This window comes from Muscardinus avellanarius, assembly GCF_963383645.1.
Source record: "Muscardinus avellanarius genome assembly, chromosome: 5".
NCBI classification, from domain to species: domain Eukaryota; kingdom Metazoa; phylum Chordata; class Mammalia; order Rodentia; family Gliridae; genus Muscardinus; species Muscardinus avellanarius.
The window spans coordinates 74,979,565-75,001,296 of NC_137790.1; the positions used below are offsets into that span (position 1 = coordinate 74,979,565).

The following is a 21,732-nucleotide window of genomic DNA, read 5'->3' on the forward strand; positions in this document are numbered from 1 at the left end:
ATTGGAGGGTACTATGGTACTATTCTCCTCCAAATAGAAAAGTCATTTAGAGTATGAAAAAAAAGGACAGAATGATAAGTAAAGGAGAGCATATTTGTGGAGATATATATATAAATATACCTAAATAGGCTGAGCTTATAGGTAATTTGGTTACAAGACAAAACCCAAAAGCCCCAGAGCTGTGTTTTTGCTTCGAGCCCCATGCTGCACAGTCGGTGGTTGCACATGGCCCCAGGGTAACCAACGCTCCAGCTGGAGTCTACGCACCATCACTTCCTACAGTGTATGAATTCAGGAGACTCTTTCCACTTCTGTATGCTTACCACTTCTTTCTCATCTATAAGATCGGGATAGCAATAGCTCCTGCCTCTCAAGTTTAATGTGAGGACTGAATGAGATATATAATAAAACATTTAGTGTAGTGTAGTGTCTGGCATTTAGCAAATCAATCCTTCCTTCCTTCCTTCCTTCCTTCCTTCCTTCCTTCCTTCCTTTCTTCCTTCCTTCCTTCCTTCCTTCCTTTTCCAGTATTGGGGATTGAACCCAGGGGCATTCTACCTCCAAGATATACCTCCAGCCCTATTTTTTATTCTTTATTTTGAAACAGGGTCTCACTAAGTTGCAGAGGACCTCATTAAATAGCCAAGGCTGGATGAGAATTTGTGATTCTCCTGTCTCAGTTTCCCAAGTACTGGGATTGCAAGTGTGTGCTACCATGCCCAGCTTACTAAATTCTTAATAAATGTTAACTACACACTACAGCCTGTCTAATTCCAAGCTCTCCCCATGGCCTGGAACAGTTGTCTTTCCAATCATGGAATTACAGGACTGTGACCAACCCTTTAAGAAAGAATTCACTATAATAGAAACAACAGAGTATAGGCATTGTTTCAAGCCGGGCGTGTTGGTGCACACTTGTAATCCCTGCGCTTGGGAGGCTGAGACAGGAGGATCGCACAGGTTCGAAGCCAGCCTCAGCTACTTCATGAGGCTCTCAGCAACTTAGACCCTGTTTTGAAATAAAATATAAAATAGGTCTGGGAGTATAGCCCAGAGGTACAAAAAGCCCTGGGTTCCATTCCTAGTACCCCCCCACACACAAAAAGCATTGTTTCAAACTTATTTTTTCAGATACACGCCCACCTACCCATCTATTTACACATACTACAAATTGAACTTATTAGCCTCTTGATACTTTTCTGTGATGCCTTCCCTAAGTCTTCCAACAGAGAACATAACATTTTAAGCATTTTGTATAAAACTGTACACTTAATTATATTCTGTTCATTTATATGTCTGTATCTCCAAAGAAATTCCTTTATAGTCTTTCTATATTCCTGGTGTCTGAAAAATACTAGAGGATCAGTAAACTTTCTGTTAATTAAATGAATAAGTCATTAAAATCTAATAGATATTAAAAACATAAAGTATAGTTAACCACTTTCATTTTTATCTGATCATTTTATCACTGCATAGAAATTTTAATTTAGCTGTAAGTCACACAAAATTTACGAAATTTTTTCTCCCACAGTGCCTAGTATACTGCCTTCCATCTGAAAGTAATAAATAAGCATTTACTTGAGAAACTGAAACAAGTGATGACCCCCAGTACCCCCCCACACACACAAAAGACAAAATAGAATATTCGTGGAGCATGGTGGCATACAACTGTAATCCCAGTACTTGGGAAGTTGAGACAAGAGCATCACCATTTAAAAACCACCCTTAGCAACTTAGTGAGACCTTGATTCAAAATAAAAAAATACAAAGGGCTGGTGGTATAGTTCTGAAGTAGAATACCCCTGGGTCAATCCCTAGTACCAAAAAACAAAAGAAAACAAGAATATCAAGCCAGTACAGTGGTAAAGGCCTATAATCCCAGTACTTGGGAGGCCAAGACAGGAGGACTGCAGGTTCAGGGCGAGCATGCAGTAACTTAGCAAGACTCGGCTTAAAAAGGGGCGGGGGGGGCTCAGTGGTGGAGCCCCTGGGTTCAGTCAGTCCCCAGTACTGCAAAACAAGAACAAAAAAGGAGAACATCAGGGCTGGGTACACAGCTCAGTGGTAGAGTACTGTCACCGTGTGCTGAGTGCTGGAGTAGATCTCCAGCATCACAAAAACAAAAAGTGATCATCCGAGCACATAGTTTGCTAACAACTGAAGCTCTGTTTAAGCAGACCAGCCATAATTATGCTTCCTTTTAGGGACAGAGAAAGCTGAAAGAAAGGTATTAGGCAGAAAAGGTTGCTTCTATCTGACATTTTGTTCACAGATCCCCCTTTCACCAGTACTGCACACACTATGAGAACACGTCTAAATTACAGCTAGAAATGTTCTCATTTGAGTATTTAATCCAGAGAAGTATTAAAAATTTTAGTATTTTTAATATTCATATTATCATCATTCTCAATTCTATTTAAATGTAAAAGAAAAAGTTCTACAAATTTGCCAATTCTGCATTTATTATTCTGTCACACAAAAAAAATTTCTAAAGGAGCACTTTTAACTGTGCTTTGAGGCAACAATGGTCAAAAGTTGATAGTCCACTAAATCAGTTACTTATAAAACTTAGTTTTAATCTGACAAAAATGCAAATAAATACTTGCTCTAAAATTAGACTTCAATTTGTAAGGCATGATATAGTGATGTTTCAAAATATCTGTTTTTATATCATTAACAACTTGAATGAGAAATTGGAAGTTCCCAACTTTTTAAGATCACATTTCTTTAGATGGTAAGCTATATAAATGATACAGAGAAATAAAAAATGATATCACTACCCCAGAGCTCAGCTAATTAACTAGTCCAAATGGCAATTAACATGAATGATAACTAACTACCTACTCTAAACTTGTTAAAAACCTAAGGAAACAGCTAATTCAGAAAGGCTTCCTCCTCTTGTCACTTAAAAGGTATATTTTAGATTACTACAACTATAAGGCTCTACTTCAAAGTAGTTTATTGGATTTGGACAAAAAGCCAAGACTTAACAGTTACACTGATTTATTTAAGAAAGAAAAAAGATAAGCTGCGATTTATAGTCTTAAGAAACAAACCATACAAAAATGGCACCAAGTTGTTGCTACTTATTGAAACAGTAACTTTAACCACCCTAGTCGGGTGGCAGCACTCACCAGTATGAATCTTCTCGTGTCTCTGTAGCAGGTACTTCTGTATGAAACGCATGTCACACTGACTACATTGAAATGGTTTTTCGCCTTAAAATAATTTCACATCCATAAATTAGTTAATGGATAAAACAACAGTTTTAGTTACTATTTCTGAGGAAATATATCTGTGAAAAGCCAAATTTTGGAAAAATCCCAAAGACCACAAAATTTTTTATATTTTTTATTAAGAATTTTATTTCCTCTCAAAATTTTCCCCAAGATTTGAAATTTTACATTCTCACAACCATACAAAATATTAAATTGATTTATATCTGTCAGAGAAAAAAAGAAAACAATTTAAAACAATTTAAAAATAATAGGCTGGGAAAGGACTCTATCAATTACTTTGTATAATCTTAAATCTCTTCTTCCTTATACAGAAGTCAGACCCCTCCTGTTCTATCTAATCTTCCCATTTGCCCTTTCATCTATTTTCTTCAGAACTTCCTATATAAGTGTGTGTGTGTGTGTGTGTGTGTGTGTGTGTGTGTGTGTGTGTGTGTGTGTGTTTACTGGGGATGGAACCCAGGGGCATTCTACCTTTGAGCTATACTCTGAGCCCTATTTTATTTATTTATTTATTTATTTATTTATTTATTTATTTATTTATTTTTGGTGGCACTGGGGTTCCTAGAAACCCTTCTACCTCCAGGCTACACTCCCAGACATCTATTTTTTTATATTTTTTATTTGGAAACAGATTCTCTTAAGCCAGCGCGGCTGGCTTCGAACCTGCGAGATCCTCCTGTCTCCACCTCCCAAGTGTGGGGATTACAAGCGTGTGAGCCACCATACCCAGCTTATTCTTTTATTTTGAAACAGAGTCTCACTAAATTGCAGAGGGCCCCACTGCAGTTGGTTGCAAACCATGATCCTACTATCTCAGCTTCCCAAGCACTGGGATTAAGAGCATAAGGCACCAGGCTCAGCTCTAAATATTCCTTTTTTGACTCTTTTAAACCTTCCCTCTTTGCCTTCCCTTTTTTTATTTTTTGCTGTACTGGGGATGGAACCCAGGGACATACTACCTCAGCTCTATTTTTTTATTCTTTATTTTGAAACAGGGTCTCACTGAGTTGCAGAGGTCCTAACTAAGTACCTCCTGTCTCAGCCTCCCGAATGCTGGGATTACAAGCGTGTGCCACCATGCCCGGCTTGGAGCCTTTCCTTTTAAGGAGAGCATGTCTGGTCTGCTCCTTGTGGAGAAGCCTTCAATCCTAAAACACTCCCTACCATGGCACTTTCTTTCTTTCTCTTTTACCACAACCCCTTCTTTTTTTTTTTTTTATGGTATTGGGGATGGAACACAGTGGCCTTCTACTTCCAGGCTACACTCCCAGACCTATTTTATATTTTATTTGGAAACAGGGTCTCTTAAGCCAGCTGAGGCTGGCTTCAAACCTGCGCGATCTTCCTGTCTCAGCCTCCCAAGCGCAGGGATTACAAGCGTGCGCCACCACGCCCGGCTTATCACAACACCTTCTTAAAAGAGCAGTCTACCCAAGACTCAAATCCTTCACAACTCATTAGTGGCTTGACTCTAATGTTCTCCTTCCTGAGAAGCTACTTGTGATTTCCTAGCTATTTTTCCAAAAATCCCCCTCCCCAGTTCTCTACCCCTCTCTGTCCTTTGCAGGGTGACACTGTTGATCATGGACTCCTTGGAAGAGTGTCTTCTTTTAGCTTCTGGCACAAAATTGTATTTTCTAGTTCGTCATACCTCACTTTGAACCCAGGGGCATTCTACCTCTGAGCTACACCTCCAGTTCTATTGTTTTTTTTTTTAATTTTAAATTTTGAAACAGGGTCTCACTAAATTGCAGAGGGCCTAAGTAGCTGAAGCTGGCCGCTAGCCTGCGATCTTCCTGTCTCAGCCTCCCAAGTACTGGGATTACAAGCGTGCACCACCTTGCCCAGCGTCAGGCCTCACTTAGGACTCTGTCCCACCTTTACCACCCCAATCCAGCTCTCATGTCTAGCCTGTTTCCCCGAAGGTCTGTAAGTCAATCTTTGGTTCTATTCTCAATGGCTTCATGATATTAACTTCATGATATTAACTTTCAATTTCTGAAATTCATATTTCAAACTGCCTGGATTATCTTACACAGAACAATGAATGTGGACATGCTTTTGTAATATAGTATTTAAGCATTTTCCTAACTAAAAGGAGAACTTTAAGCCAAATAATTGCCCAACTAAGACTATTTAATTAATTTTATATATCTTGCTCATTCTTTCCTCATGTAATGTCTTCCCTGGTATCCTTCTGGTGTTCTGAACCATAAGTTCTGATTGGCAGTGTCAGATTAGCTACAGTTTACACAAAGAGGAAAAGAACAAGGTAATAATGTTAATGGCCATAAGCCCACTTTAACTCAAGAAATACCTGTGTGAATGAAGACATGCCTCTGTAAGTGATAGTTGGTTCTAAAGGCAGCATTGCAGTGCTCACAAACATGAGATTTAGGGGTTTTCAAACCAAGTGATCCATCCTCATTTATTGTAAGGATCTAGTTTAAAAAAAAAAGGCAAAAACAAAAGAAAGAAGTTTTTAAAATGTAATTAAATATTAGTTTTTTAAAAAGGAAAATATAAACAAAAGTAACCAGAGGTTTTAAGTATTTTTTCATAAATAATCTTGAAAAGAATATTAGAATAATGTTATCTTTAATGGTAGGAAAGTACAATTTATCAGAATGGATAAAAATCATTAATAAAACCTTGAAATTTGGTAAAGTAAGATCTCACCACTCTGGCTCCTCCCCTGAAATACTGATGCCTAATGGAGCCCTTAAATGTTCTCTGCTAGGGTAAGCACAGCTGTGTTTTCAATTTCAAATTCTTATATAAGCAAGAGAAAAAGTCTTATGTTTTATACATGGTCTAAATATTAATCAATATGGGACTGGTTAAATAAGTTATGGAAAATGAATATACTATTATATGGTAGTAAAATAGGAGAAATCTCTTTATAAACTTATATGAAATGAGCACCAAAGTTTAAGTAAACATGAAATCCCAATACTTAAGAGGCTGAGACAGGAGGATCACAGATTTAAGGCCAGCATGCAGTTTCAAAATAAAAAAAAAACTCTTGTTTAAAAAAAAAATAGGGCAGGGATGCCCCTGTGTTCAATTTCTAGTAGTATAAATAAATAGGTTTGTAACTCAGCATATAAATGTGCTAATTTTTGAATACAAAACAATACATACAGAAATGTGTTTGTCTATATATGCATAAAAGATAGAAAATAAGAAGACTTAACATTACACAGCTAAAACATATTTTTGAAACATGGTGTTTGCCTATTATCTTTTTTTTTTTTTTTTTTAAAGAGAAAATTAGAGCCAGGTGTGGTGGCGCACATTTGTAATCCCAGTGCTTGGGAGGCTGAGACAGGAGGACTGCACAGGTTTGAAGCCAGCCTCAGCTACTCAGTGAGACCATGTTTCCAAATAAAGTATAAAATAGGTCTGGGAGTATAGCCCGGTGGTGGAAAAGCCCCTGGGTTCCACCCCCAGTACTACAAAGAGAGAGGGGGCAGGAGGGGAGAGGAGAGAGAGGGAGAGGGAAAGGGGGAGGGAGAGAGGGAGGGAGAGGGAGAGGGAGAGAGAGAGAATTAAGTTTCAAGTCATCCTACAGTAGAATTCATCCTTTCTTTCAGTCTAGATCTCTAAGGGTATTCTAGTACTACTAGTATTGCTAAATATATTCCTAAAAATAATTATTGGATAATAGATTAGAGATAGGTATGAAAAAGGAAGCTAGAAGACAGCCTTATCTTGAGAATGACTCCTGAGATGGCGAGTACTGTGGCCCAGTCCAGACAGTTGCCAGTGCGGCTCACCTGGGCACTCAGCACATTCCAACTTACCAACAACGGGTTCAAAGTGCAACATGCACTGCCCCTACTCAGACATGTGGCAGAGTGAAAATAACAAATGGTCTTTTTTTTCCACTACTGAGGAGAGAGAAAAGATGACAGAAGGTAAGGAAGGCAAGAGAACTAGGAGGCAAGACCAGGAGGCACATGGCCACTGAGAAGGAACAATGTTGGAGGCAGAAGGAAGTATACTGAATACAAGCTAAGACAAAGTCCAAGACAGAGAAGAGAGACCTGGAAAACACCTTTAAAAACACACAAGACAGTGGAAACTGAGTAGGAGCTGAAGAGACACAACTATGACCCCTTCCCCAACCTAGAAAAGGGGAGTTAGGAAGGCATCCTACACGAAGTGTGAATCAGTGGTAATTATTATGCAAATTATATGGGCATTTGGGTTCTGGGCAAACTGCCAGTGTGGTCAACAGTGCTTCAGAGCCTGTGCTTGAAGCCATGGAAGGGAAACACTTGGCAGGAGAATGGGAGGGGAGTCACAGCTTCCTGACAGTGAGTGAGAATGGAAAGTGTCACCCCTGGCTAGTCCATTTAAAATGTTCTCAACTCCTCCAAGTCACATAACAATATGCAAGTTAACACTGTTAAAAAATAAAATATACAAAACCTTTTAAAACTCTGGTTCAAGATACTTCTAACATATAAAACAAATAGTAAAAGATATTAAGTACTTTATACATAAGAGAATAGCACCAGGGTTTTTCCCCCAACATATGTTGGTAATAAATAAGAAGATCTAAGTGCCAAAAAACATGGCTGTTCAATAGCTTTCTGTGGCAATAGCAACTGCAAGGAAAGGCTTTGTAAGGAGCAGATCTGGCCCAAGCTGCTTAATGTGAAACGGATGTGATTCTTTACTGCACAAGGCCCTTTTATGAACTGTGAAGGAATTCTAGGTCCTTGTTTTCTGGCACTGGAAGTAATGCTACCCTTCGTTGTAGATTCAGGTCTTAATTCAAGGTGAAATCTGAAGGATGGAACAACTACCACTGCCTTGTAGAGAAACACAATGAAAAAACTAGCTATTTTATTTCTAAGTTCAAAGAGAGAAATACCAAATTCGTAGACCTTTTATATTTAGCTCCCCCCCCCATACTTCTTTAGGCCTGAGAAACAAACATCTTTGTCTAAAGGAAACAGAGTAAAATGAATGTTGTCTCAATCAGGTACCAATGGCCCTTCCAAAGTATAATATTTTAAATGTATTGTGTGATTTTGCCTGTTTTATTCATCACTAGCCCTCTGGTCTAGTGATGGAGTCCATACCTGTGGGCACAGCTGCCTGCTATCCATATGAAACACCCCTCCTAGCTAACCACTTATTCTTTTAAAAAATATTTTCTACAAGCAATATTTCTCAATCCTTCAGTGTTCAGATTACTGAGTAGTGAGTATGATAGAGAGGTGGGCATGCATAGGAAAAGGTCCCTTAGTGAAAGAAAAATAGCATGATAATATAGCCAAAATTTTCTTCCTTGGGACAAACGTGGCCTCTATTATACCTTCTTTCAAGATCTTTTAGTAGAATGTGACCTACAAGTTATGTATTTGCCTTAGAGATTAGCAGTCTTACCTGCTCTTGGTACCATAAAATCATTTTGCCTTTCAGTTCTTTTCATCAATATATGAACATCATTACTACAGGGGGAAAAAAATCTGCCATTTCAAAATTTAAAATGCCCACTACAGGCATCTCTGGATGCTTTTCTGGCCTCCTGTCACTGCTACTTCAGCAAAAATATGATACATTCTAAAGAGTAAGCAATCAGTCTTTACCAAATAGAGAAATTAGTAATAATATAACATGTGTAATTTTTTTCTTTTCTTTTCTTTTTTTTTTTTTTTTTGCAGAACTAGGATTGAACCCAGGAGCATTCTACCTCCAAGTTATATTCCCAGCCCTACTTTTTATTCTTTATTTTGAACCAAGGTCTCATTAAGTTGCAAAGGGCCTCAGTAAGTGATTGAGGTTGGCCTCAAACCTGTGATCCTCCTGTCTCAGCCTCCCAAGTACTGGGATTACAAGCATGCGGCACCATATCCAGCTTGATTTTTTTTCTTATCTATTTGAGTTTACAGAATTTTACAGAAAAAAAAAGTATATCAAATGGAACCTCTCAGTTAATGTTTTCTTAATCTCATGACCTACTGTAAGTGTATTTGTTTTGAGATGTATCTATTTCTATCTAGCTACAAAGCTGCATATAGAGAGGTGACAGAGAGATGGATGGTGATGGTTAAATATAACCATTTTCAGTGGGCAAATCTCTAAGCTCTGCCTATTCATCTGAGAGACTTCTCATTGCTCCAGGATCACTGCCACAGAACAACGGGAAGTCTGACACCCTCAATGAGAAGTGTTCTCTCTTAAAAAGCAAACATAATTTTCCATGTTCTATACATATACTACTAAAAGTATTAGAGCATATTTTAAACTACTGACTATATGTTTTATCATACATTCCAAAATCAACTTCTAAATCCAAAAGATAACTTAGAAAAGTGAATCTAAATTCTCATTATAAGCTGCTGCACTGTAACTCAGGTTGGGAAATAAGAGCATTTAAAATTCTCTTTACTGCCTGAATCCAATTTGAAATGAAAGATTAGTGTAGCTCCAAAAACATACAACAAAATAACAGTCACCCAAAGCAATAGGCCTCACATTTGACTATTCTACTTAGAGCTGATATCCCAAACTGGCACTCTGACTTGTCTTCCTTTCTTAAGGATTTTTGGTTGCCTTGCATACTAGATTTTACTCATTACCAAATTTCTTTCTTTTTTCTTCCTTTTTTAATTTTTTGGTGGCACTGGGGATTGGATCCAAGGGCATTCTACCTCTGAGCTACACCCCCAGTTGTCCAATTTTATTATTTATTTTGAAATAGGACCTCACTATGTTGCAGAGGGCTTCGTGTTGCTAAGGCTAGCCATGAACCTGTGGTCCTCCTGTCTCAGCCTCTCAAACACAGGATTTCAAGTGGGTGCCACCACATTGGGCCAAAATTTCATTTTTAAATGGCAAGCTTCAGCCAGGCGTGGTGGGGCGCACACTTGTAATCCCCGCGATTGGGAGGCAGAGACAGGAGGATTGCACAGGTTCGAAGCCAGCTGCGCTGGCTGAAAAGACCCTGTTTCCAAATAAAAAAAATATAAAAATAGGTCTGGAAGTGTAACCCGGAGGTAGAAGGGTTTCCAGGAACCCAGCACCACCCAAATAAATAAATAAATAAATAAATAAATAAATAAATAAATAAATAAATAAATAAATAAATGGCAAGCTTCAGCTGGACGTGGTGGCACACACCTGTGATAGCAGTACTTGGGAGGCTGAGTTAGGAGGACTACAGGTTTGCAGCCAGCCTCAGCAATTTAGTGAGGCCCTGTTTCAAATAAAAGAATAAAATAGGGCTGGGGATGTAGGTCAGAAGTAGAATGCTGCTGAGTTCCATCCCCGGTACCACAAAAGATTTAAAAAAGCTGGGCGTGGTGGCGCACGCTTGTGATCCCTGCACTTGGGAGGCAGAGACAGAAGGATCACACGGGTTCAAAGTCAGCCTCAGCTACTTAGTGAGGCTCTCAGCAACTTAGTGAGACCCTGTTTCCGAATAAAATATTTAAAAAAAAAGGTTTGGGAGTACAGCCCAGAGGTAGAAAGCCTCTGGGTTCCACCCCCAGTACCACCAAAAAAATAAAAATAAAAATAAAAATAAATTTAAAGATATAAATAACAAGCTTCTGACAATGCTAGAAAATTCCCTATATCAATACCACGGTATAAGAATTTCAGTTTAGCATAATGACCTCAAGTTTTATGCAAAAGGTTCTTTCTTGTTTTCTGGATTTTAATATGTACGTGATATTTTCTAAAGGAAGATTTACATCATCAGAAATATTTTTAAAGGTTCAGTTCTATGGAAAACACTCTATCTAAAATACAGTAACTCCCTAGGAAAATTTGATAAATAAATTATTTGGCTAAAATTTTCTTCCTTTATTTTCTATGTAAGTACTAACTCATAGTTCCTGTTTATCCAGTCCTACAACTGGTTCATCTTCAAAGTCACTGGTTCCTAAATCAAAGTAACATATAGAAGAAAATATGACAAATGCTTGGTATGTCCATTTTCTTCCTGACTTAGTATCATTCAATTTTAAATCTTGTTGATATCAAGTTGTCAAATGTTTTCTGGGAACCAATGGCGTGTAATAAATCGCTAGGAGAGGATTTCTATAATTCATAATCTGGTTGTATGTTGAATGTGCTGTTCCCTCCTGAATTCAGCATAACTTAGAATACTCAATTTACCTGAAGTGTTCTAGCAAACACAATTACTTTCTTCAGCACCTGACAGAGATTCCTTCGTCACTGCCCTTCAAATGTTAAATAAAATGTTAAATGAAAAAGGAAAAACATTTCAGAATAAAGTAATTTAAAGTACCCTGCTAAAGAATTGAAAAGAATTGCTAAAGAATTTGAAAAGACCTAAAAACAAACACTACTGGATTAAGATATTATCTTGTTACAATTTTACTGAAAAGGATTCTTAGAACTCATGTTAACCCCTCAATCCTGATAAAGCCCTTCTGAGGTACAGTGCATTTCCTCCTAATTCAAACAAGAAGTTAACAGCAATCTCAAATGATAAGACCTCAGTTAACCATAAACTTCTGGTATCAAGAGTTAAGGGTTTGAAGCTTAAGTATCTACCACTCACCATGAGAACCTCCAGGCATAGAGGGTAGACCTCAGTAACTGCAAAAAGTCCTGCAGGTGACTAACACAGCCAGGAGGGAGAACCACATACATAAACACATTGTAATTTGAATTAAATCTACACAGGCTTTTCACACACGTCTAAGCTGTGGTCCTAACCCAAAACAAAACAAAAACAGATTCAAAGGCAAAGGAAAGTGATCATAAGTGGCCAGATACAGCAATGTAAAATTGAACAAGCTCATATGAAATTAAGACAGTACCACAATTACAAAACCACTTAAATGTCTGACATTCAGGAGTTTTCAGGGTGAAAAGACAAAGAACCTTAAACCTCAGTCCTCTCAGAAGGCTCCATTATAATAATGATTTTCTTAAACGTGCACAATATAAGGACCAAAACAATAAATACAGATTTGTGGTCAAATGCATTGTATTTAAAAAGAGAACACATTGCTTCTCAGCCTTTTGGCTAAGATCAAGTGTAGTATCTGTTCTTATCAGCTTAAAAAGAGAATACAACAAAACTTTTCAACAAAGCAGTTAAAATGAAATTTGGGCTGGGGTGAAACTCAGTGGTAAATCACTTGCCTAGTACACACAGGCAATGGGTTTAATCTCTAACACACATGGGATAAATTTTTTTTTTCAAATAAGTAAATTAAAGGGGCAAGCTTCTACCATGTGGACATTTTACTTTGATAAAATACCCATTCTACAATGCAGCAAATAACCTAGAACATACTCTCGAGTTCAAATACCCTCTTTTCATCAGATGTGTTGCCAAGTATACTCTGGCAATTTTCAAGTACAAAACCTACCTTAAGTTTAGGTAAAGTTTGACTAGACTTTGCCAAATAAAGATTCAGAAAGAAATTACTGTTCAAATCCATGGCAGCTAAAGATGACATAACAATACAGTATTTCTTGCCACAAAGGTTATCTTGAATCACATTTATTTGGATGTATATAAACTCTGATATTTCTACTAAAATCCTATCACATTGCTTTAAATATTTTCTATACAGACTCACAATCCAATATAGTAGTGACACATATGCAAATTATTCACAGTGGCAAAAGTCAATATTTGGAAAAAGTGCTGGCAGAGAGTACAGTCTTCTAAACATAGTAAATTATAATTCTCAAGCTGAGTGTGGTGGCGCACACATGTAAGCCCAGTACTCTGGCTGAGACAGGAGGATCAGAGGTTCAGAGGTTCGAAGCCAGCCTTAGCAACTTGACAAGACCTTATTTCCAAATAAAAAATAAAGTAGGGCTGGAAGTGTAGCCTGGAGGCAGAAGACCCTTAGGTTCCCGAGTATCACCAAAAAATTAAAAATGAAAAATAAAAGTGTAATCCTCACACCCATTTGCTACATACTTTTCCTAGTCACTTCACCCTCCTCAGCATTTTCTGAGAAGACTGCCCCTAAACATTTTCTTACTCATACCTTACTTAGAATAGGCCAAACTTTGAGAAACTTCAACTTATTAAAGAATTTGAAACAACCAATACACTGACTAATAAACCCAAGACAAATTCTTTCTCTTCATATACAATGACAGATTGAATTTTAACACACTCTTGAGAAAATATAAATTAATTCATTGTTTATGCCTCAAAGTTATGAGATACCACACACAGAAAGCCATTCACCTGAAGATAGTAGATTAATGTTAAAAAATATCCCTCACCAATTCCCTGTCCCATTAAATGTAACAGCGAGAACAATCTAAAAATTGTTCTTTATCATCCGCCTGCTGCATACTATTTCTGGTCACTTCCAAGGACTTCCTACAAAGATTGCTCTAAAATGTTTCCTTATATATACTATACTTAGAATAGGTCAAATCTTATAATCTGGACACAGGATAACAATATTTCTGGTCACTTCCAAGGACTTCCTGAAAAGATTGCTCTAAAATGTTTCCTTATATATACTATACTTAGAATAGGTCAAATCTTATAATCTAGACACAGGATAACAATATAAATACTTAAACAATATCCTTAGAAATATTATAAAATAATAATCTTATGTGAGTTTCTCTGAAATCAGATAAGTAAAAGAGCATAAACTATAAACATCTGATCTATATTTAAAAGTACCTACAAGCCGGGCGTGGTAGTGCATGCTTATAATCCTCAAGTTTGGGAGGCAGAGATAGGAGGATCACGCAGGTTCAAAGCCAGCCTCACTGGCTTAAGAGATCCTTTTTCTAAATAAAAATATAAAATAGGTCTGGAAGTGTAGCCCGGAGGTAGAAGGGTTCCATCCCCAGTACCACCAAAAAAAAAAAAAAAAAAAGTACCTACAATATATCAACATATAAAGATTCCAAATAACACCAGAAGATCATATTCTGGGGTTTAATAAGAATTAAGAAAGATACTACACTCCAGAATAGCATAAAAAACCTACGGTATTAAAATATCCAGAAAAATGTAAATTATATATATATATATATATATATATATATATATATATATATATCATGATATATGCAAATTACATATATTTATTTTAAAGCCTGAAACAGATTCCCCATAGGTCAATTGTAAATGCAGACTTCCGGGAAGATGGCGACTGAGAAAAGCAGCGTTTACGAGCCCGGCTAAAAGTTGATCTCTATTGCCACAAAATCAGCGCTTTTCATAGCCAGAAAACGCCATCAGCTGAGAAATAAAAAATGTAAACACAAGGGACAGAGGAAAAACACGAGAAGAACAACCAGAGACCAAAAATCAAGCCCGCAATGCAGCAGTGGGGCTGTGCAGGCACCATCTTCCCTCACAGCACCAGGATCCAGAGAGGAAAGGTAAACGAGGAGCTGAAGTGAGCAGCTGCGGATCATTCGGGTGTAATTCAGCAGTTCTTTCAGCGCAAATAACATCAAAAACTCCCAGTGGTCAAGCTCATCACACCTTCCAGGGACTCAGAACAGAACTCAAAACCAGAAAAGGAATACGCCAGCCTCACAGCCAAGGGTGTGGCAGCGGCGCCATATTGCCAGCAGTGACAGGGAGTTCACCGCACCAATGACAGCTCCTGATCAACATGCACAATAACTGTGAGTGAAATTGCGGCCCCTAAAGGAGAAATCCCTGTAATGCATGCCCAGGGACTTTGATAATCTCCCTGGGTTGAAGATTTTGCAGTCCAACCCAGTGAAGGAGTAGCGGTGGCAGAGATTACCACAGACTTGAGATACAGAGCACCCTAAATGAAGTCGTAGTGACCCAGGGAAGGCACAAACTTCTGAAATCATGGGAAAGAGGAACAATTATAGGGCAATGAATGCCCACAACTCCATATTATCAGAACCTGATAACACAGAAATTCAGAGATCTCCAGAAGATCAAATCAGGAATATAACTGTAGAAATAATACAGAACCTTCTAAAAGAATTTAGAGAAAGTCTAAAAGACATAAAGGATGCAATCATTGAGGTAAAGGCCTCAATTCAAAGTATAAACAATCGATTAGACCACATGGAGAATAGAATCTTGCTCCTAGAAGAGGATCATTCCAAAAACAAACGCATAATTTATAACTTAGAAAAAAAAAATCAGACAGCAGGAATCCGACATTGAAGAAATATGGGCCCATTTTAAGAGAGCTAACCTAAGAATAATCGGAATAGAGGAGAGAAAAGAAGGTGAAACCAAAGGGATCAATAATCTCTTCAAAGAAATAATAGCAGAAAAATTTCCAAACATAGAGCAAGAGATCGATACACAGGTCCAGGAAACTTATAGAACTCCCTTTAGACAGGAGCAGAGAAGAGGTTCCCCACGCCACATAATTGTCAAAATGACAAATGTGGAAGCCAAGCAGAGAATCTTAAAGGCAACAAAAACAAAAGACCAGGTGACATTCAGAAGCAAACCAATTAGAATCACTCCAGACTTCCCAAACCAAGTCATGAGAGCCAGAGGGCTTGGAGTAACATATTCCAAACTCTGAAAGAAAACAACTTCCAGCCAAAAATTTCCTACCCAACAAAACTATCTATCAAATTAGATGGGGAAATAAGAAGCTTCCATGACAAACAGAAACTGAAGGAATTTATGTCTTCAAAACCAGCGCTAGAGAAAATACTCAAGGAGATTAACTACAAAGAAGAAATAGGTAATACACACCAGAACCAGAGAAACAAGATTTTCCATCCAGCAGACAACTAAGCAAAGAATATATTCATGTGTTTATTAGTTAAATCTTTGGAGATTCATTATTTATTTTAGTCTTTTACCTATTTCTAAACTGTATTGTTTGCTTTTATTGTTGCTACTTTTTTGAATTTCTAGTTGGAATATTAATATACCTTCAGATACAGCATTTGGAAATATTTTACCCCATTCTATCAGTAACTTTTAACTCTGTATACACTGTCGTTGGATGTACAATTTTTTTTTTTAGAAAGTTTGTTTATTCTGTTGTTGCCTGTACCTTTGAAATCATATCCAAGAAATCACTGCCAATTTCAATGTTGTGAAGTTTTATGACCCAGGTTTTCTTCTAAAAGTTTATAGTCTTAAGATTTACATCTAGGTCTTTTATCTATTTTGAGTTAACATTTGTATATGGTATTAGGTAAGGGTCCAACATTATTCTTTTTCGTGTAATTGTTATTTTTCAACAATATTTAGTGAAAGGATCATTATTTCCTTCACCAAATGTTCTTGGAAACCTTGTCAATAATAACTTGACCATATATGGAACAATTTATTTCTAGGCTTTTTATTTTACTCCACTGGTTTATATATCTGCCTTTATGGCAGTACTACACTATTTCAATTAATGTAGCTTTATAAGGTTTGAAATCAGAAAATGTATATCTTCTAGCTTTGTTCTTTTTCGAGATTGTTTTGGGTATTTAGAGTTCATATTTCATGTTAGGATAGATTTTTTTCTAGAAAAAAAAAATGTATGATAAGCCGGGAGTGGTGGCGCACGCTTGTAATCCCTGCGCTTGGGAGGCAGAGACAGGAGGATCGCGCAGGTTTGAAGTCAGCCGCGTGTGCGCTGGTTTAGGAGACCCTGTTTCCAAATAAAAATGTAAAAATAGGTCTGGGAGTGTAGCCCCGAGGTAAAAGGGCTTCCAGGAACCCCAGTACCACCAAAAAAAAAAAAAAAAAAAGTATGATAGTTTCTCCTTAAAAAAAAAAAAAAAGAAAAGAAAAAAATATCCTCTGGTAAAAAGAAAGCAAAAAGAAATATTGAAATGTTATCTCTAAGTGATCAAAAGTTTGATATCAAACAAATGAATCTGTTATGTGAGATTATCATTGTTAATTCTGGATAAATTGCTATAATATTACTAAGCCAAGCATGGGAAGGAGGGAGGGGGAGGGAATGGTGTGGGGTAGAGGCTAACTGGGGGATGTGTGCACGTATATCCCATTATGATATATGAATACAGTGCACCAATAAAAAAATAAAAATAAATTTAAAAAAATAGCAAATGCAAAATAACACAATTACTATTGCTATTCTAGAAATTAATTGCTCCTCCAATCCAGATTTATTCTAAATATGAACCACTTGATTTATTAATATTCAAAAATTAATGGTGTTTGTTAATATTCAATAATTCATTATTTATTAACATAAATACATACTATATGACTGGGCATGGTGGAGCATGTCTATAATCTCAGAAACTCAAGAGGCTAAAGAAGAGGATCATAACTTCAAGGAAAGCATGGAAAACTTAGTGAGTTCCTATCTGAAAATAAAAAATAAAAAGGACTGATAGTTCAGCTTTTAGAGCACTTGCTTAGCATGGATGAGCCCCTGAGTTCATTACCAAGCACAAGCGAGGGGGAAAAAAAAGGGATATAAATAAATCACTGAAAAGAATATTAGAGTCAGGGGTGGTGGTAATCCCTGCGCTTGGGAATCTGAGACAGGAGGATCGCGCAGGTTCAAAGCCAGCCTCAGCTGGCTTAAGAAACCCTGTTTCCAAATAAAATATAAAATAGGTCTGGGAGTGTAGCCCAGAGGTAGAAGGCCCCTGGGTTCCACCCCCAGTAACACACACACACACACACACACACACACACACACACACACACACACACAAAAAAAAAAAAAAAAAAATATTAGAATCCCAAGAACAGGAAGGAAGGACAGAATTTTATAAAATGTGAACTATAAAATGCCAATAAAAACAAGAAAAGCTGGGCGTGATGGCACACACTTGTAATCCCAGCATTTAGGAGGCTGAGATCAGAGGATCGCAGTTCACAGACAGCCTCAGCTACTCAGTGAGGTCCTTTGCAACTCGGTGAGACCCTGTTTCAAAATAAAAAATAAAAAATATGGCTGGGGACATAACTCAGAGGTAGAAAAACCAAATTTAGTATACATTTAGTATAATCATAAACTAAACAAAGTAAGACCTAAACTATAATGAGACTCTAAATCATAAATTATAAAAAAGCAAAGTTTGATATTCAAGGCTGGTGAGAGCACAGAGATGCAACACATCCGCTCAGGTAGGAATGTAGTTGGTACATTACTTCTAGAAGGCATAACATTATCAAGATCAATCACACACAATGATAAACACATGAATAGTTAAAATGTTGCATAATTTAAAATGGAAACAAATTTTTTTTAAGGTACTGGGGGTAAAACCCAGGGGGGCATTCTATATCCGAGCTAGGCCCCCAGCCCTATTTTTTATTCTTTATTTTGAAACAGGGTCTCACTGAGTTGCAAAGGGCCTGAGTAGCTGAGGCTGTCCACAAACCTCGATCCTCCTGTCTCAGCCTCCCAAATGCTGGGATTACAAGTGTGCGCCACCATGCCCAGCTAAGAATACAACTTTCTAAGAATATAACAAGGTTCAACATAGTAATCATTAAATATAACATGAGCTATCAAAAACATAATATTATACAACTAATAAAAGTGTTTATAAGACCCGCTAAGTATTAAAAAGCTTAATACACTTTAAGGGTTAAAAATCAGTAAATTAAGTTTATATCTACACATATTCACAAAATTAAAAAAAAACAAGGATATAGCAGGAAATCAAAGTAATTATTTCTAAGAATGGAACTATAGATAACTTTATTCTCTATTTTTCAAACTTTGTTATAATAAACATACTTCTATATGCCCCGTGCTGGTAAATTTTTAACAACCAGTTAGGGAATGAGAGGGCTAGAAACCTTCTGCTGGTTTCCACAGTATAGATATTCCCACCATAAGCTACCAATGGTTTCAGCAATCGGCTCCTGCAAGCCAGTATGAGCTAGCTACTACAGCACACCACAGTTCACAAGAGAGATAAATAATGATGTGATTATGATTTCAAATCACAAATACAAGAAGAATAGCAATGTGGGAAGAAAAAAGAATGAAAAACTTAACTATACAGATGCAATAAACTGCACTGAGTTCAAAGAATTCCTAGGAATACGAAAAATGCTGCATAAAGCCAACTACTACTGTACTAAAAAGAAAAAACTAAGCCGGGCGTGGTGGCGCACGCTTGTAATCCCAGCATTTGGGAGGCTAAAACTGGAGGATTGTGGTTCATGGACAGCCTCAGCTACTTAGTGAGGCCCTCTGCAACTTAGTAAGACCCTGTTTCAAAATGAAGAATAAAAAATAGGGTAGGGGGTGTAGCTCGGAAGTGGAATGCCTCTGGGTTCCATCCCCAGACCCGCAAAAAAAAAAAACTAACAAAAACTGGCAACTCCTGACAGCATTTACTGAGTCATTTTTAAGTTGACTACCCCATTAATTCAGCCACAAAATACCTGGTAAGAGCCCATTGTGCCTCCTACTCCAGGCCTGGGATACAGCTGTGAGTAAATGAAGTTCCTGCTCTCATGGAGCTTACATTCTGTTGCAGATAACCTAAAACCCTTTCCCTGGTGAATAACTGGTATTTAATGTTTATGAAATTTTAACATTAAAGTAAGTAAAATTAATATAAGTGACAAGCAAGGGCAGTGGTACATCTGTTGGTTTTTAGAAGAAAAAGAGACATAGAAATAGAGACGTTCATTTTTGGAAAAATGAGAGACATGATGAGAAGGTAGAAAAATTGAAGGTCATGGCTCCATTCCTGGTGAGGCTTGTGCACCTTTACTAAACCATACAAGACCTGCGTCTGCCTTAAACTTCAACCAGGTTCCTGTCCTTATGACACACCACGAGTTTGAGATTAAAAGGTTAGTGACCACCACCTTAATATATTCTTACTTTTGCAGGAGACCGCTGTTTCCGCTTCTTCTTTTTCTGTAAGTCTACTGGCTCTCTGATTTGTTTTTTGTCTCTCATCAGTTGTTCAGATACATCAGTAAAAGTAATTTCCTGCTTTACACTTATCTGTTTAAAAAAAAAAGCTGATTTTAGAAATGCATAAAAGTCCATTGTGACAAAATGCCATTGAAAGTTCAACCCTTTGCCGAGTGTACGTACAGGCACGCCCACAGTACCTATGTGTGTGGGCACAAACTAAATAAAAGAGTGTAATAGAATTGTCTCTTGAGAAACAAAAATTAAATGTATATAAGCTGAGGGCAAAATTAAAGTTTGTAAAAATCTACCTGGAAAAAAGAACAAAGACATCCTGCGAAAAGATGATCATAAGACCAGTGAGATACAGTATAAGTCAGGACATCACAACATCAATTTCATTGCCACATTTATGGAACTAATACAAAGGGCACACACATGAAAAGTAATAAAGTCGATAAGTCAACACAATACTGGGAGATAAGAGGGGATTTATTTATTTATTTATTTATTTATTTATTTATTTATTGCGGGTCTGGGGATGGAACCCAGGGGCATTCGACCTCCAAGCTACAGCCCCTGCCCTATTTTTTATTCTTTATTTTGAAACCGGGTCTCACTGAGTTGCAGAGGGCCTCACTAAGTAGCTGAGGCTGTCCGCAAACCGTGATCCTCCGGCCTCAGCCTCCCAAATGCTGGGATTACAAGCGTGCGCCACCATGCCCGGCTATAAGAGGGTATTTAGACAGCTTAATGCTCTTTCTTTCTTTCTTTTGGTGGTACTGGGGGTGGAACCTAGAGGCTTTCTACCTCTGGGCTATATTCTCAGACCTATTTTATACTTTATTTTGAAACAGAGTCTCACTAAGTTGCTGAAAGCCTCAATAAGTAGCTGAGGTTGGCTTTGAACCTGCGCGATCCTCCTGTCTCTGCCTCCCAAGCGCAGGGATTACAAGCGTGCGCCACCATGTCCGGCTAATGCACTTTCTTTGATAAAATATCAAAAAAGACGGGCATGGTGGCGCACACTTGTAATCCCTGCGCTTGGGAGGTGGAGACAGGAGGATCGTGCAGGTTCAAAGCCAGTCACACTGGCTTGAGAGACCCTGTTTCCAAATAAAATTATAAAATAGGTCTGGGAATGTAGCCTGAAGGTAGAAGAGCTTCCAGGAACCCCAGTACCCCACCACACACACACACACACACACACACACACACACACACACACACACACACATATATGTGTGTGTGTGTGTATTATATATATAATTCATATCAAGAAAAAAGCAAAAAATTTTCTAAAAGATGATACATCAGAAGAGACTAACAATGAAAACTTATTTTTATGTTAAACAGTTTTGCCTAAATAGTAGCCAGTATTTTCCTAGCCTTTATAAGAAGTCATTACCATATGTGTGATTATAAACTTTTGTTTGTTTAGTTGGATATGGTGGTATATGCTTATAATCCCAGTACTTAAGAGGCTGAGACAGGAGGATCACAGGTTCATGGCCAGCCTCAGCAACTATGTAAGGCCCTCCGCAAGTTAGTGAGACTGTTTCAAAGTAAAAAATGAAATAGGGCTAGGGGTATAGTTTAGAGGTAGAATGGCCTTGGGTTCAATCCCCAGTACCACACAAAAAATAAAAGTTCATATCCTTTAAAGGCAGTGCTCTATG

The 21,732-nt window shown here is 37.6% G+C and overlaps 1 protein-coding gene across 2 annotated transcripts in view; it reads right to left on the reverse strand.

The window, feature by feature from the left end:
- Window positions 1-21,732, reverse strand: part of ZNF148 (zinc finger protein 148) — a gene marked incomplete at its 5' end in the record, with an annotated part of 85,199 nt that overhangs the window by 39,128 nt on the left and 24,339 nt on the right. The window contains 3 exons of one of the 2 annotated variants that reach the window (XM_080696864.1): window positions 3,135-3,218; window positions 5,557-5,680; window positions 20,018-20,143. In XM_080696864.1, the coding sequence (XP_080552990.1) occupies window positions 3,135-3,218; window positions 5,557-5,680; window positions 20,018-20,143 (334 nt within the window). The remainder of the gene's footprint in view (window positions 1-3,134; window positions 3,219-5,556; window positions 5,681-20,017; window positions 20,144-21,732) is intronic. The other variant, XM_080696863.1, reaches the window with a different exon arrangement.